The following is a 15,868-nucleotide window of genomic DNA, read 5'->3' as shown; positions in this document are numbered from 1 at the left end:
TTAGCTAGCTTTGACTTTGGGGAAAGCGCGTGGGGCTGGCTTAGGTAGGTAGGGCTATATTGGTTATTGTTATAGGGTCTGTGGTTTGGGTTAGTTTGGTGGAATACGAGTTTTATTTTAATAGTTCTTATTTTTAATATTTTTTTTGGGTGGGGTGGGGGATTTATATGTATATATTCTGGGAGGGTTTGGTTGTTTTCTATTGTGTTGGAGTGGTGTTGTTGATGATGTATGCGGGTTTGATGGTTTGTTTTGTGACTAGCCGTTATTGTTTTCTCTCTGTAGAACTAACGAAGTGGGAAATTATATTCTTGCGAAGATCTCTCTTGTCAAGAGTATATTTGACGAGGACGGGAGACTATAGGGTTTTACTGCTTGTTGGTTTCTCGCTGCAAGAAATAGTTGTCCGCCCATGGCTGAGAGCATGCTATACCGTCGAATCGAGCATTGTTATCTATTATCCCGATGCGATCAGTACTTTAATGACAGTGTGACCAGGTAACTAGATTGTTGTGCTGAAGTCTCTTCGGGGTTCTCTACGAATGGAACTTATTTTGCTTGGTCAAGTGAGGAATCTTACTCGGACACAAGTTCAATATTCGCTCCGAACGAGCCCTAAAGATCAATCCTACCAGGTCTCGAACTTATTCGACGACTTGATGGAGCCATGCCTCGTTTTCACACAGTATATTAGATCGTAAGCCTCGAGTATAGCAATACATCAAATGTGGAAAGCCAAACACGCGCAGTGCTGGATTAACAGACAGCTATAGAGAAACGAAGGGCTTCGAGGTATCATGTTCTCTCTGCAAAAATGCTTCATATTCGTGTACTGCGCCCTGTTAGCTTCTGTCTTTATATACAGGGTTGATCGATATAGGGTGGGATTTGGAGATATATGCTGAGGGAGACACGCAGATCAATTCAGAATTCGACCCAACAATGTCGGAGAATTTCCATTCTATATGTTTCTCTAAGAACCGTCGGTTTCGATACTTGGATCTGAGGGCTATATGTCCTCCATTGAGACTGTGCTCTCAAAGATGCGAAGCGCAAACTGCTGGGAGAAATATCCGAATCAATTCATACCACAATGCTGATGGCCAACGGGGCACCCATAGAATGGAAGGCATCCGATGCAGATGCTTGTTGGACTGTAGGTTGTCAGAGTGCCACATCCTCATAGGATTTTTCGATGTTTGGCCTGGTATTTATTCGAGGCAGGGCAGTATATGAAAGACAGCAAGCACATAAAAACAGCGCAAGACCCCGAGTCTGTAATAGGGCCTATTGAATAATTCACTTCAGGATCGTTAATCAAACATACATGTACTAGGATAGTCACTTGATCGTCCATAAACAAGATTCAAGTCACCACCAGAAGGAGCCTATGCTTTACAAACGAAGATGTGGGCCATCTGGCCGGAACATCTAAATAGTGTTTAGGGGCCAGATATCTTAGGAGGATGATCTTGTCCATTTATAAAGTTGAACCACTTGACTGCACTTCTCAAGGTATGACCCGTGGCTGTGGAATCCTTTGAGCGCGCTCGAGCATGTTGTTATCACGTTTGAAATTCGGAAAGACACCGGCAGAGCATATTGACAACGGAATGTTCTCGAAATTGAGCCTTTGTGAAGTGTTAATCTTGGTCGGTCGGCTAGCAGTTCCTACCGCGATCTAGACAGCGACATGCTTGAGGCTCCGGTGGATGGCTTTGCTGTCCTTGACAAAACAATCCCGTTTATGCGGTGTAAGGGGTTGGTAGAGAGCCCGATCGACACAAAATATGATCCTGAGGAGTACGGAGTAGATTGCGCGGCTGCGGAGAGGTGAAAGTGAGGGGAGAATTAGAAAAAGGGAAATTGGACCCAGTCAGGAAGATGCCATGAAGTGGAAAACCACGGAGTACTAAGGGCAAGGAAGGTTCGGCAGTTGTATGTGATGCTATTCTGCCGCTGTGATACGGAACTGGCAGCATTAATCGTTGGTACTCAATCAAATCGATTTGACTTCGTACATGTGACCTTCCCTTGCCCCGGTTCTAGACTATTGGCAGTTAGCGTAACCACGTGAGCTCATACTCTATTTTTCGGGCGAAGACAAAATGAACCACCTCATTACATCACCATTTACTTTCTCACTGACTTTCGATAGTGGTCGATCTCATAGCATCAATCGCGTTTTTGGGGTATCGTGCACGTTCCTTGACTAGTCATTATATACAGGAACACATAAGGGGCACCGTCTCCATCTGGTTCATGTTATTCATACTCCGAAAGCCAAAAAGGGGGATCTGCTGCCTTAGCTCCTTGATATTCCGGGCAGGTGGAGGCCGAGCGTGGATCTCGCATGGCTTTCCGGCATGTGCGCTCACTATTTGATAATTAGTCAGTACTAAGCTTTTCAAGTCCTCATATTTGAAGTTATGATGACCAATACAGTTTGCCTTCTATCGCAGACCAAAAAGTAGTCACTTGGTAAAATGATTTCCATATGTTGCATGCAATGTCAAATTACACCATGCCTTGTAACTGCCTGTCACTCATCCGTGGTGGCGGAACTTCTCCGATTTCGCTGTCTACCGGCACACACTGTGCTCCACATCTGTAACAGTTGTCCTGATTGAGTTTTGACGCCGGTGATATGTGTGCCGAATTACTGACTAGTGGTTCATGCCTGAGATATCCGCCAATGGTTGTGCCAAACCATGGTTTACTGTGTATACTTGAACCCAATGCTAGTCATGGAGCCCACTAAACCCAATTACCGGGCAGGCCCAAAAAAAACCTTAACTACCTGCAGATCATTATACAGGGCTCTGCCCAGTAATAGGGAAGTGGCGCCCTTTCCCACTTTATGGTTACTTGTCTCTGCCCACATGGCGACTAGACAGCCTTCTTGCTTTGTTCCTGCATCGAGCTTAATTGAGATCCAACCCCAGGGTTGAGTCAGGGCCATTGCCATTCAGACCTTCGTTTCTTATACTGAACGACAACCTTCAGAAGGTCGACGCTCGACCACACTATCTTCTGAAGTCTCCGTGGACTGCAGTTTGTCATTGGTCTATGCGCGTATAAGACGTGGGCTAGGAAAAGCCCCTCTCTGGTGTCTCATCACTCAATTCAAGGCGCCACCATATCGTCGTTAAGATGAACTATCGCAGTGAATCGATCATCATCGCTACCGCGGTGTCCGTGGGAATATCTTTAATATCGATGTGCCTGAGGTGTTTTGTGCGGTTGCGTGTTGTGCGGGCATTCGGAAAGGATGATGCCACAATGGTGGTGGCCATGGTAAGCCTGGTGGTATCATTCGAGCATGGATCGTGACTAACAATAGCAACACTTCTAGATCTTCAACTTGGCGTTTGCCATCTGTACTTTCGCTGGTGCTAAGTACGGGTTCGGACAACAGATGACCTGGTTTATGGACAAGCCGGGTTACCTTCGATACGCTTTGCTGGTGCGTTTCTACTGATCGGTTCCCCATCCCCTGTATGGTCTAACATCCCATGTAGTACTGGTGGCTTGGGCAGAATTTCTACCTAGTAACTGCCATTATCGCAAAGATTTCCATCGCCATGACCCTTCTTCGCATTACTCCCAACAAAATCCACACCGTGATCCTATACACTATCAGCGCATCGACGATCCTTGTTGGGACGATGTTTGTCTTGGTCAGCATCTTCGAATGTACCCCAGTCGACTTTTTCTGGAATCGCTTGACAAAAAGTGGCAAATGTGTCGACCCCAATGCCTTGGTGGGGATCGCATATACAGCCAGCGTTGTGGCAGCGGTTGCCGATTTTGTTCTCGGACTGTTACCATGCTTCATAATTTGGAATCTGCAAATGAACAGGCGAACGAAGATTGCTCTAGCAGGAATCATGGGCTTGGGCTGCATGTGAGTCTCCCTGGTCAAGGTTAGGACTATGAGCTTCCCTCTAACCCTACAAACAGTGCCGGTGCAACCGTCATCGCCCGCATACCGTACCTATCCGCCTATAAACATGCAGACTTCTTGCACGCCACCCATGCAGTGTCAATTTGCTCGAACATCGAGACTGGCGTGGGTATCACCGCTAGCTCTCTTGCGACCCTTCGTCCTATCTTCCGTTTCCTACGGGACACCACATCCGGCTCTCGCAGTCGCAAACGTCCCACTGAAAATAGCTACCCATTATCAAGCGTTGCTAATAACAGTGACAAACATCACTGGGTGGACAAGACCGGCGGGTACCACGGCATGTCTACAACCATTACCGGCCGTCAGCCGTCGATGCAGAATGTCAGCACAGAGAGCATCACGCCGCTGTACCAAGGCATGAAGGTCGAGCGGTCGTTCCAAGTCGAGGTTGCATAATTTTCATGATTTATTATGTTGATGTGTAATACCATTTATGTACATAGTTAATATACCCCCAATTGCTAGTAATACCCAGAAGTTAGGACGCATATGAAGGAAGAACATCACTACGCTACTTGTCGCCTCAGGCAGAAAATGGCCCTCATATTACTAAGAAAAGCTCCGCAGAGCTTGTTTGCATGCAAACCAAACATCCCCAACCCAAACCGCGATATCGTCATCAGCGGTTTGAAAAGCTCCATCCAACAACATATACACAATCATTGAATCTTTCATCCTGCGTCGCCCATTAGGAACCTTACACCATATAATAGACATAGTACACAAACCCAACCCTCAGAAGTCAACAAAAATGGCCGATGCAGGCGGCTGGAGCACAATCGAATCAGACGAAGTACGCCCACCACCCATCTATCCTCCACACAACCAAGACTAACAAACCTCCAAAAAAAAAACAGGGCGTCTTCACCTCCCTAATCGAAAACCTAGGCGTAAAAGGCGTCCAGTTCGAAGAACTCATCTCCCTAGATGCCGACACTATCCGCTCACTAAGGTGCATACCCCAAACCACCTTCAACCCCGTAGCTAACATGAAATACCAAAAAAAAGCCCCGTCTACGGCGTAATCTTTCTCTTCAAATACCTCCGCGACCAAACGCCCACAACTCCCGAAGCCCCCATCGACGGAACCTACGACAAAACCGCGCCAGAGAACCTCTTCTTCGCGGCCCAGACAATCCAAAACGCCTGCGGCACGCAAGCGATTCTCTCTGTGATCCTCAACCAAGACAGCGCATCTTCAACACCCTATCCTATCGACATCGGAAATGAACTCCGCTCCTTTAAAGACTTCACGACGGGGTTCCCGGCGGATCTGCGCGGCGAGGCGCTCTCGAACTCCGAGACGGTGCGGACGGCGCATAATGCGTTTGCACGGGCGAGTCCGTTTGTCGATGAGACGGTGCGCACCGCGAGGGATGAGGAAGGAGATGTGTATCATTTCATTGGGTATACGGCCGTTAATGGGACGTTGTATGAGTTGGATGGGTTACAGCCGTATCCGATCAGTCATGGGGAGTGTGACGCGGAGAGGTTTCCTGAGAGGGTGATTGAGGTTTTGCAAAGGAGGATTGCGAGATATCCTGAGGGGGAGACGAGGTTTAATCTCATGGCTGTTGTGAGGGATTTGAGGATGAGGGCGAGGGAGATTGGGGATGTGGAGATGTTGTCGAGGGAGGAGAGGAAGAGGCGGGCTTGGGATTGGGAGAATACTCTGCGGAGGTCGAATTTTGTTGGGTTTATTGGGGAGGTTTTGAAGGGGGTTGTTGGGATGAAGGAGAAAGATGGGAAGTTTGATGAGTGGGTTCAGAAAGCGAAGGGGGAGACAGAAAGGAGATTGAGACGATGATTCTATCCATCTATCTATCTTTCTTTCTTTCTTTCTCTTGTTACCCTCTTGGTCGTTCTAGATCATGTGGTTTATATGATATACCGGATGTATACGAGAGTAACGGTCAGGCAATATCAATTTGATGGTATTCATGGCATAACCCGTAATGCTGTCATAAAGCTAGTGTATGTATGTATGTACATCGTGAGTCATATCAATAACGCCGCACTGCCGATTTGTTGAAGACAGTTTGGTCACCAGTAATTAGGGAGTGCCTGCTTTGAATGTCACAGGCCGTATTAGTACTCGATAAGGCGGGGTTTAATGTGTTGAACCAAAGCTGCAGGCAATTCCTCCTCCCGAACAAGGTTTAATGACAACAAATCTGCCCAGAAGAACATGGCCCGGTCTTGCGCATAAGCAAGGTAATCAAATTCGTCTGTCTCCTCCACATCAGTATCCGGTGGAGGGGTTGTTGAAGGTGTCTCCTCGGACTCTGTGCCATTGGCGCCGTTTTGCTGGCCATTTGCCGCGGCATCAGCTGCGATGCCCTCTTCCATCCCGGGGACCTTCGCTTGCACTATTCCCCATGCCACCCACTGCGCTGAGTTGAACACACGCCAGAGCCGAGCCTGCTTGATTAATGATCGGATTTCCGCTTGCGTCCGGTCCTCCTGGGCCTTCTCAGCATCTACCAAGCTCTGTTGGTCGACATCCGGTCCCGCGTCAAGGTCCAAAGGAGCAAGTGAAGTGATGTTAGCAAGTTCTCCTGCTTGCATGAGTGGAGTTATAGATGGAGATGACCGCACGCCTAAGCCAGGTCGATGTGTCAAATAAGCACTGATAAAGCGATGTTGCTGCTCCAGGGTGGGGAAGTCTCTGTTGTTGCATGCCCAGGGTCTTTCTGGGTCATGATAATTGTAACACCATTCGGTCTATCTGGTCAGCAAGAGAGGAACGATATCTGCAGCAAGCAGGGACTTACGAAATGGTTTGCGAACTCAAATCCAGGGAGATTCGCGGATGCATACTCAAAATCAATGACAACCAACTGCTTATGCTCGTTTTCCGGCCGCAGGAGCGGCGACTCAGAACTAGGTTCCATTCGCAGAAGATTACCATATTGAGTCTGCATAGTCAGCTTTAGTCTAGAGGAATCTCCGGAGAAAAGACAAAACTTACATCATTATGGGCAAAAACAAGTTGCCGCTTGATCTCCTGCATGCCGCCATAACCGTTTATGAGGTGGTTTCGGTAATTATCGACGGCTTTCCTGAACGTCGGCCACGGAACACCGCAGACAAAGCCTCGGCGTCGCCAAGGTTCTGCAACCGCTTTAATATCATTGTGCTTGGACTGGATTTCTTTATCCAACCAGTTGGTGACTTGCTCGCAGCGATCTACCCATTTGTCCCAGTTCTTAAATACCATCGGACCCCCCTCCCTCTCGGTATCGAGTAATTCAATGCCCTCATGCAGCTCTCTCATGCGTTTCGCGATTTGCTTCATTGTCCCGGGATCGCGCAGCTCTTTCGGAGTCAAAGGACGGGCCTCGAAGAACTCCTCGAAGCGACCGTTATTGAAAGTTCCCAGCACTCGGGGCCCGATGTGCTTGCGCCCCAGACGACGTAGGATCTGCAATTCGTTTTCCCGGTCGATGAGGTGATCCACCTGAGGCCCGTAAATGCGCAGGAGTAGCTTCCTAGTGGCAAGTTAGATTGAGCTTGTTTCTAGAATATGGCCAGAGTACTTACGGTGGGGGCTTCCTGGGTACGAGGCTGTAAGAGCCATCTTCGGCCCTGGGCGGAGGGATATTCTGAGGCGGCGTGACCACATACACAGCATTGGTTAGCGCACCACTCAGTCGAACTACTCCTATATCACCGGCGAGTTCCATGGGCAGCTTCCGCCACCCCTTGAGTTGTAGCGTGTGAGTGATACGCAGTATCTCATTCTTGAATACAAACCAAGCCTCCCGATCCAGGGCCCGCCTGGCATTTGCACATTCTTCATTCTCATCATCTTCGGCGCCACCCCCGCTGTACGCGAGTGTCTTGGAGTTATCTAACGTCGCATCAACGCTGGGAGCAGCTGAGTCACCATCTAGGTAATCAGATTCAGAGGCAGAACCCCTCCGTAGGCCCTTCACATGACGCCGGCGGGTTGACCGCCGAACGGGATAAGCAGGCGCAGCGCTGTCACTGCGTGAAGCGGCGTACTGGATGAGGATCTTCTCCAGTTTGTCTAAGGCAAATACATTGTCCGCCCCATGGGAAGTTGTCCTCTCCAAATCGGTACCATCACCATTACCAGGGTCTTCGTCATCCTCATCATCCCCATCACTACCCGAACCATCTGGTTGTGCATGCGCTTTTACTTTGGGATTTTTCCGTTTTGATTTTTCACGCTGAAGCCATTCCAAGACTTGGTGAAAAAGGGCATTTTGCGGATCCTCTTCGCCGTTCTGCATTTCTTGTTCATCCCGTGCTCCTGACTCGGTTATGACACTAGATTGACTGCTTAATGGCGCTGTGGGATGGAGTGGTGGGCGTGCGGTTGCCTTTTTGCTTATGGCAGGATGTTGCTTTCTGGAGTCGGGCGCAATCGCGGTATTCCCATTGCCATTTGCGTGACGGGCCTTCTGCAGCGAGGCGATGCTAAGACCGGTACCGTAAATCGGTTGAAATCCTTTTGAAGATTGATTAGAATCCATCAATAATCATAAGGGTTGCGGCACGAAAGGGAAGAGAGAGAGAGAGAGAGAGAGGACGCAAGAGAGAAGGATATTATTGGCCCCAGATAGAAAGTACACAATTAGACGGTGCTTGAGGAATGGGCAGGGGTGATTGTTGAGTCGCAGTGGGCATCAGATCATCTGATCCGAGAGCAGAACCTCGGGAAATTTTTACTACTACAAATCGAATGATGGAAAAGGAACGGTAGCCGCAAAGTTAAAAACCTTCTGCCTACCTTCAATGTCAGGACCAGAGTCCCCGTTGTGGTCGGTGAAGGAAGGCATATCCACGGACACGCAACAGTTTGAGCCAACAAAATGGACCCTTGCGACAGAGAGTATATAGCCCAAGCTTCACACCCAGAGAGGGGAAGCTGGTCACACTTCGGCTATATATGGTTCCCTAGAGTGGCCCACGGGGAAACACTCGGGCCAGTCAAGGTCGCAGGAGATAGAAATGCGAAGAAAGACTGGGTAACTTGCGGATTCGACGACGTGGACGGAGAGCAAAGGAGGACCCCTAAAAAGATTGTGGATTAGTTCGCCAAGTGGGGTCCCCGATAGGATGAACCAACGCTCGGCGATTTTGTCTCAACAGTTTCCACTTGCGATAAGAATAAAACCGAGATGATCGTGATGATGGTGAATCAGCCGGTTGCATTTAAATAGGAGATGGCCGATGAGACGCAGAGAAAATGGAGACAAGAAATAACAATGACGACGCAGCCTTGGTTAATGAGTGGCGAAAAAAAGAAAAATTCAAAAAGAAAATGAAAAAAAAAGAAGCGTTATCGAGTGAAGGAATGAGAAAAGAGGGAACGGGACATGTGCTGCACTGCTGCGGACGGACTAGTGCCTCAGGTGACGTCCCACCGCATTTTCTCAGGGAGGAAAATCAAATCCTAAGAGAGATAAAACCAAACCAAAAATGCCCAATCGTCAGAATCCATCCATATTATATATACCATGCCGATAAGTATATGTTATGATGTTATTAATCTTGTGTCCCAAGGGGGGCAAACACCAACCCATGGTGTCGAAGAGCATCGTTATGTTTGCTTGTCTTCCAGGCCAAGGGTCTGTGATTAAGCTTGGACCCTAAGAACTTAAGTATAATAAGGTGGCAGCCAGTCGGCGATAACCGTACTCTAGACTGAACGAGATAAGCCGGCCGGGTAGTAGTAGTACTGTGTAGTAGTAAATCTCCTGGGAGCTTGTCGCATAGGGTCTCCACTGCTCGGAAGTATGGTTCCAGGTACGATGCAGTAGTCGCATGGGAAGAGAAAAGGCTATGTAGTGGTGTAAAGTAACATCAATACAGATCAGTCATTAGCAAGTACTTCTATCGTCATCATGGTCCTCTTCGTACACGATGCCTGACTACCTATCAAGAACCATGCTGTATCATTCCTCACGCTGTCACCAGCAATACATACGGAGATTTGTCGCATAGGGGAGAACGATTATTCGTGCCATACGTGACCGGAGGTTGCAAGGGCACAGGTTCATCCGGAGTCATCATTGGCGCATCAATGTGTGGTTCTAGCAGTAGAAAAGGTTTGGGATGAGGTTGTAAGAAAGAGGGGAAGGGCCCTGACTTCTTAAAGGAGGGGAAATGGTCACTGACCCTGGCAGCCTGAGGCATGTTTGCCTTGCAGAATGCCAAGAACGCCAATCAAAAACGACGCCATTCGTCCTCAAGCGTATAATGCAGTTACTTTATGGATCTTTAGGTAGCGTAATACTACTAAAATATCACACAATCATACGAATTTTCCCAAGCACGTGCTGAAGGGCGATATGTGTGGAGCTTCCGGGCGCTGACATATGTTAAGTACAACCTACTGTATTTATACGAAACCCAAACTTCCGATCAGTTATTGATACCTTCGCTCTCTCTAATACTATGTATATATCATGCCAAGATCTGTCGCCGCCCCTCGCCGTTCTGACAGAGCTTAATGATAGCTTACACTCCAAACCTTATAGCCCTCCTCAGATGCCTCGCGTCTCTGCATAGCCAACGCTCCTTTGCTGTCTATCTCAATGGGCGTTGCGTCAGCATACTGCAATGTGTACCCCTTGCCATTGCCAACAAAAGTGATCTTCACGTCCGCCGCATGGCTATCCTGATCGCTAGACAATAGTGTGCCTTTTGGTCCTAGCCATTTGCCGTCTAGGGCGCTAGAGATGTGAAACACTCCACTCTGTTCACCACCAGAGTAATGGATCACCCATCGTTGTTTCTTATCACCATAGCCCGAGCTAGTGCGGCTGCTACTGATTCGGGTAACATTGCCCGCATTCGTGAGCGCATGGCCAGATTTCTCAAAGACCAAGTAGCGACCTTCAGTTAGGTAACCTACTACCTCTTTGTACCCTTCCTCGAACCACAGGGCATCGGTGACGTTACTTTGCTGGCCATATGGTACGGGAGGTCTCTGGGTTGGATGGCTAGCTTGGCAGTTGGACGATCCAACGTACTTACCCAGGAGCGTGGCCGGCTCCTCTGCATCTGGCAAAGTGGGCAGGCTGGTATCAGGCTGATGGCAGAAGCGTTAGACTGCATCCTGTCGATATGAAAGGGGAGCTCTCTACATACGTGGTCCAGGTCCAACGCGCTCACGAGGTCTGACATGTGTTCTCGGCGCCACTGCACCATTTCCGGAGTTTCAACGTTTTCATATCCTCTGGCCTTTAACCATTGCTCGATGAAAAGGATCTGTGAGTTATGATCCGCGTGCTCAGTGAAGACGCGGTTGCCCCGTGTCCAGGGAGAAATCATATAGAAAGGAACTCTTAAGCCTATAGGCCACCTGGTATCAGCACAATGGTTATCTCTTTGCCAGAGTTGCAGAGCTCACCTGGTCCAACATAAATCTTTCCGAATTTTCCGTAGGGGTCTGTCATCCAGTCACCCGGGGTATCCTCAGGGGAGTGGAAAGGGACAACGTGATCCCCAAAACCACCCGTTTCTAAAAGTCGTCAGTCAGCGCTTGAACAGGCTTTTGTAATAGGCCATCCTTACCATCATAACTGATTATTAGCAGAGTTGACGAGTACTTGGGGCTTTTTGTCACGGCATCGACCACCTTTTTCTGAAGCCAGGCACCGTCCTTTGGCATGTAGGGTGGATGTTCTGACAATTCGGCTGGGCCGACGATGAAGCTGACTTCCGGGAGACTCCCATTAGCAGCGGCCTTGTAGAATGCGTCGAGACCCAGGTATGACAGGCCCTTTTCGGCTAGCGGTGATGATGCAGATGCATTTTGGTACTGCTGGAACCAAGCCAAAGGGTTATCATCAAAGTTATTCTTCTCCTGGTACACTTGCCACGAGACCCCAGCCTCTTCGTAAACCTCAAAGATGGTTTTCCATTTAAGAGGATAGCAGTTGATGTTGTCCGTATCGCACCCAGGCGTTTCGTTGTTGTCTATGTAAGGGCCCCCTTGGTCCGACGTCTGGGGGCTTCCTGGGATATTAACAGAACCGCTCACCAAGGTGACGCGATTGGGGTTAGTAGATGTGATCTGCGACTCTTGGTACATATCTCCAGCAGTCCAGCCCTCCGCAATGTCCAATTGAACCGGGATATCATTTCGCTTGAGATAACCCCAGCTCCAGGGGGTGTTGTTCCGCGCCCAGTTGTTGTTCAAGTCATGGTTGAGGGATGCTTGGTTGTCCTCATAGCCGTTGCTTCCTGCTACCATACATTGAATGGCATCATTCCAGTCTCCTCCCTTGTACCCCAGATACCACGGGAGAAGGGTCTTTGTATCTTCGGACATGGAGGAGTCCACCTTTCTATAAACGCAACTGTGAGTTAGCCATTATTCATAGCTTATAATTGTTCGTGTGTTCTCAAAACTGACTGATACCAGACGGATAAACCATCGTCATTTACTTGTACGTTGGGGTCATTGAAGCCTCGAACACCTGCCATAGTACCAAAGTACTGCGCAAGAGATTAGTCAATGGTCCTGCGGGAGCAGATTCTAAAACCTAGACAGCACATACGTTATTCCAGCTTCGATTTTCTTGCATGAAGATAACCACATGGTCAATGTCTTTCAAGGAACCAGCACGAGTAGGCCTGCTCCCAAGGAGCATGGCCAAGGCCACACCCAAGAGCATCGACATAATGGTGTGCTATCTTGAGCACGAGCAGAGAGAGCGTCGAGTTGATCCAGAGACTCGACCCAGCAACATCTTGGTAATGGCCAATAAATATACCCTTGAAGGTTACATACGCGCCTGTCGGCACCTGCCGATGCAACAAGCATTGGCAGCATTAGTCAAGGAAACAATCAGAGGAAACGTGATGCACGTTGTAGATCGGATTTGACGAGCCATTGACATGCCGCATAATCGCCATTGGTAAGTTTCATGATGTCGGAAATTATAACCCACCCGATATCCAAGCTTTCCGACTAGACCGTGACACAGTTGCAATGGGAATGCAAGATGATGCGGAGTTGCTGTTTAGCATTCGTTGGTCTCCTCGGTTAGAACATTGAGATAGGCACGTGTTGCATTCGGTTGGATGATTGAACATCAACCAATGGAGTACGATGGGGCCACCCGCAAGATATGACAAGATAATTTAATTTGCCGCGAGCTTTAGTGCCTGACGATCTATTGTTCTTGACCCCCAACACTTTCTGAGTAATCCGTCAATTGACAAGCAATACAGGTCTAGCCAATGCTGACCCGAGGACTAAGCGATTGTTCATACGACTTGACCATATACCAAAGAACTAGGGTATCAAGCTATCTCATGAAGTTGAATCGATCAAGGGAGAAATGTGCTGAAAATGGAACTTCTAGAAAAATAATGAAGGATTTATTAGTTATTATTATTATTATTCAACGGGGTCATCGGCAGCTGTTACCAATATCTCTGATTCAGTCATCTGATACTTGAACCATGATTCTTATTATAATTTATTTATTTGGTGTGTCACGATTTGTACTAAGAGACATACTCCGCACAGATTATATGAGGGATCTACATATTTTATGTAACGTTCCCTTCACTTTCCCCACTATTGGAAGCGAACCATGCAATATAATGTGCTGACCATTTAAGAAAAGGCTATTCAGAAGCCAAGTGACCCTAATGAGAAAAAAAAGTACTGAGCAGACAATGGAGAGAAAGCCCAGTCGCCGAAAATCGAGAACCCCGAAGATCACAGAACGGAATGAATCGGACACTGGCTCTCAAAATGCGTCTGCCGGAAGAACAACAAAATATTGGCCCTGCAGCATCGTGATTTGTCCACTGATTTTATGCATCCTCACTGCATTGCTTTTCCTCGAACAGTTCACCACACCAGATTCATTGCGCTTCGTACTAGCCTCCCCTAAGATTCACCATGGTGAAACGCTACATTCCCAAGTGCACAACCCTGACTTAGCTCGCCCGAGCATAGAGCTTCATCCAGAGGACCACGTATATCGGGGACCAGTGACACAACACCTTGACTGGGTAGTCACTGATGATTACCTTCGCCCAGATGGGGTGCTGAAGCAGGTCTACCTTGTCAACGGTAAGATCTTTGTTCCATTGAATATCAGCTATAGTAGAGTACGTACGTTGATCACAATACGAAGGATAGGTATATTCCCGGGTCCAACTCTTGAGGCCCGTTCTGGAGATACACTTATAATAAATGTCACAAATGCACTACAAGGGGAACCAATCTCTGTCCACTGGCATGGGCTTCATGTTCAGAGTAAGTCATTCTTCTCAACATATGCCTAGCATGATCATAAGACTGGCATTCTAGATACAATGGATGGGGTTCCTGGAGTGACACAAAATGCCATCTCACCCGGATCGACCTTCATGTACAACCTGACTATTCCCCATGACCAAAGCGGCACCTTTTGGTATCATGGCCATACTGGAACCTCGAGGGCGGATGGCCTATACGGCGGCTTTGTTGTGCATGCGCCTTCTTCCAGGCCTACTGTTCGCGGACTCATGACCCGTGACAGCGCCGAGTCCCTGGAGTACGGTTACGAAAGAGAGTTTCTACTTCTGATTGGGGATTGGTACCATCAACCTGGCGATCAAGTCTTGGCCTGGTACATGAGCATCGCATCTTTCGGAAATGAAGTATGTTCTTAGCATTCATCTCACCATGCGAATCAGCACTAATACAGTGTAGCCAGTGCCTGACTCGCTGTTAATCAACGGGGCGGGCAGCTTCGACTGCTCTATGGCTGTGCCTGCTCGACCCTTGGATTGCATTGAACAGCAGATCAACCTCTCGTATCTCTCAGATATAGCCACAGCCTATAGATTGCGCGTCGTCAACACCGGGTACCACTACCCCCCACCCTTCAAAAGTAACTAAAAACTAATACCACCATAGCTCCTTAGCAGGATTTACTCTATCATTCGAAAACAAACCCCTAACCCTGATCCAAGTAGACAGCACCGCCGTCGAACCCCAAGAAGCCCCATCAGCAGGAATCCTCTACCCTGGCCAACGCATGGACCTCATCCTCCAACCTTCAAAAGGAGAACTAACATCTCTAACAATTCACCTAGACCAAGAGTACGTCCACCAACCTCAACCTCAATCCCAAACCAAACCAATCCTAACAACACAATAAAACCAGCTGCTTCAACTATCCAAACATAGCCCTAACCCCAACCCAAACATTCCCAATAACACCCTCCCACTTCCCATTACTCCCCCAATCCCTCCCAAAAGACACCCTAGACCTCCACAACACGCCCTCAAAACCGTCACTCCTCTCAAACATACCCACGAACCCCACCCAAACACAGGTAATCTACACCAAAATTCAAAAATTAAGCATAAACCACAACATCCCGAACGGCTTTTTCAACCGCACCTCATGGCGTCCGCAAACAGGTTCCCCACTCAATAGCCTCCCGCGGGATAAATGGGACGATAACCAATTCTCGTTGGCCGTACCTGATTCCGAATGGGTTGATGTGGTGGTGAATAATCTAGATGAGGGAGGGCATCCGTTCCATCTGGTGAGTAGTGTTTTCTTTTTCTTCATCCTCGCCTTTGTTACGAATGATGCTAATGAAATGTCTTAGCACGGCCACCACTTCTATATCCTTAGGGTTTATGAGGCACCTATCGGCTGGGGCTCGTATAATCCTTTTGTGGATTCGGTTCCGCCGGGGTTGGAGTCCGAGTCCGGGTATGATCTCTCTCGTGCGATGCTCCGGGATACGGTGTATATTCCCAGTCGGGGTTATGCAGTTTTGCGGTTCCGGGCAGATAATCCGGGGGTGTGGCTGTTCCACTGTCATATTGTTTGGCATTTGGCGAGTGGGATGGCGATGTTGGTTGACGTTGGAGAGTATAGTAGCTACCAGTAGTTG

At 48.3% G+C, this 15,868-nt stretch overlaps 5 protein-coding genes across 5 annotated transcripts; 3 read left to right on the top strand and 2 right to left on the bottom strand.

Moving 5' to 3' along the window:
• Positions 1 to 3,153: 3,153 nt before the first annotated feature.
• On the top strand, positions 3,154 to 4,366 carry BDV38DRAFT_278109 (putative integral membrane protein; the record flags this gene model as incomplete). Its single annotated transcript, XM_032058648.1, has 4 exons — positions 3,154 to 3,297; positions 3,356 to 3,466; positions 3,522 to 3,907; positions 3,964 to 4,366. The coding sequence occupies 4 exons, from the start codon at positions 3,154 to 3,156 to the stop codon at positions 4,364 to 4,366; spliced, it is 1,044 nt and encodes a 347-aa protein (XP_031918652.1).
• Positions 4,367 to 4,598: 232 nt separating this feature from the next.
• Positions 4,599 to 5,918, top strand: BDV38DRAFT_126911 (putative 26S proteasome-associated ubiquitin C-terminal hydrolase). The gene is made up of 3 exons (XM_032051230.1): positions 4,599 to 4,763; positions 4,828 to 4,922; positions 4,979 to 5,918. The coding sequence occupies exons 1-3, from the start codon at positions 4,722 to 4,724 to the stop codon at positions 5,775 to 5,777; spliced, it is 936 nt and encodes a 311-aa protein (XP_031918651.1). The 5' UTR covers positions 4,599 to 4,721; the 3' UTR covers positions 5,778 to 5,918.
• BDV38DRAFT_126896 (putative choline kinase) lies at positions 5,769 to 8,983 on the bottom strand. Its single transcript, XM_032051229.1, has 5 exons — positions 8,730 to 8,983; positions 7,514 to 8,447; positions 6,942 to 7,461; positions 6,745 to 6,888; positions 5,769 to 6,694 (listed from the first exon to the last, which is right to left on the bottom strand). The coding sequence occupies exons 1-5, from the start codon at positions 8,776 to 8,778 to the stop codon at positions 6,059 to 6,061; spliced, it is 2,283 nt and encodes a 760-aa protein (XP_031918650.1). The 5' UTR covers positions 8,779 to 8,983; the 3' UTR covers positions 5,769 to 6,058.
• A 1,329-nt stretch (positions 8,984 to 10,312) lies between these two features.
• On the bottom strand, positions 10,313 to 12,972 carry BDV38DRAFT_235192 (nonhemolytic phospholipases C family protein). Its single transcript, XM_032053315.1, has 6 exons — positions 12,511 to 12,972; positions 12,366 to 12,448; positions 11,522 to 12,297; positions 11,358 to 11,468; positions 11,096 to 11,298; positions 10,313 to 11,036 (listed from the first exon to the last, which is right to left on the bottom strand). Exons 1-6 carry the CDS (start codon positions 12,631 to 12,633, stop codon positions 10,452 to 10,454), a joined length of 1,881 nt encoding a protein of 626 aa, XP_031918649.1. The 5' UTR covers positions 12,634 to 12,972; the 3' UTR covers positions 10,313 to 10,451.
• Positions 12,973 to 13,639: 667 nt separating this feature from the next.
• BDV38DRAFT_278105 (multicopper oxidase-domain-containing protein) lies at positions 13,640 to 15,865 on the top strand (the record flags this gene model as incomplete). Its single annotated transcript, XM_032058647.1, has 7 exons — positions 13,640 to 14,042; positions 14,112 to 14,228; positions 14,283 to 14,614; positions 14,667 to 14,821; positions 14,874 to 15,059; positions 15,124 to 15,511; positions 15,578 to 15,865. The coding sequence occupies 7 exons, from the start codon at positions 13,640 to 13,642 to the stop codon at positions 15,863 to 15,865; spliced, it is 1,869 nt and encodes a 622-aa protein (XP_031918648.1).
• Between the last annotated feature and the right edge of the window lie 3 nt (positions 15,866 to 15,868).

This window comes from Aspergillus pseudotamarii, assembly GCF_009193445.1.
Source record: "Aspergillus pseudotamarii strain CBS 117625 unplaced genomic scaffold BDV38scaffold_4, whole genome shotgun sequence".
Taxonomy (NCBI): domain Eukaryota; kingdom Fungi; phylum Ascomycota; class Eurotiomycetes; order Eurotiales; family Aspergillaceae; genus Aspergillus; species Aspergillus pseudotamarii.
Note: the sequence above shows the minus strand (reverse complement) of the source record. Positions and strands in the feature narration are given on the sequence as shown.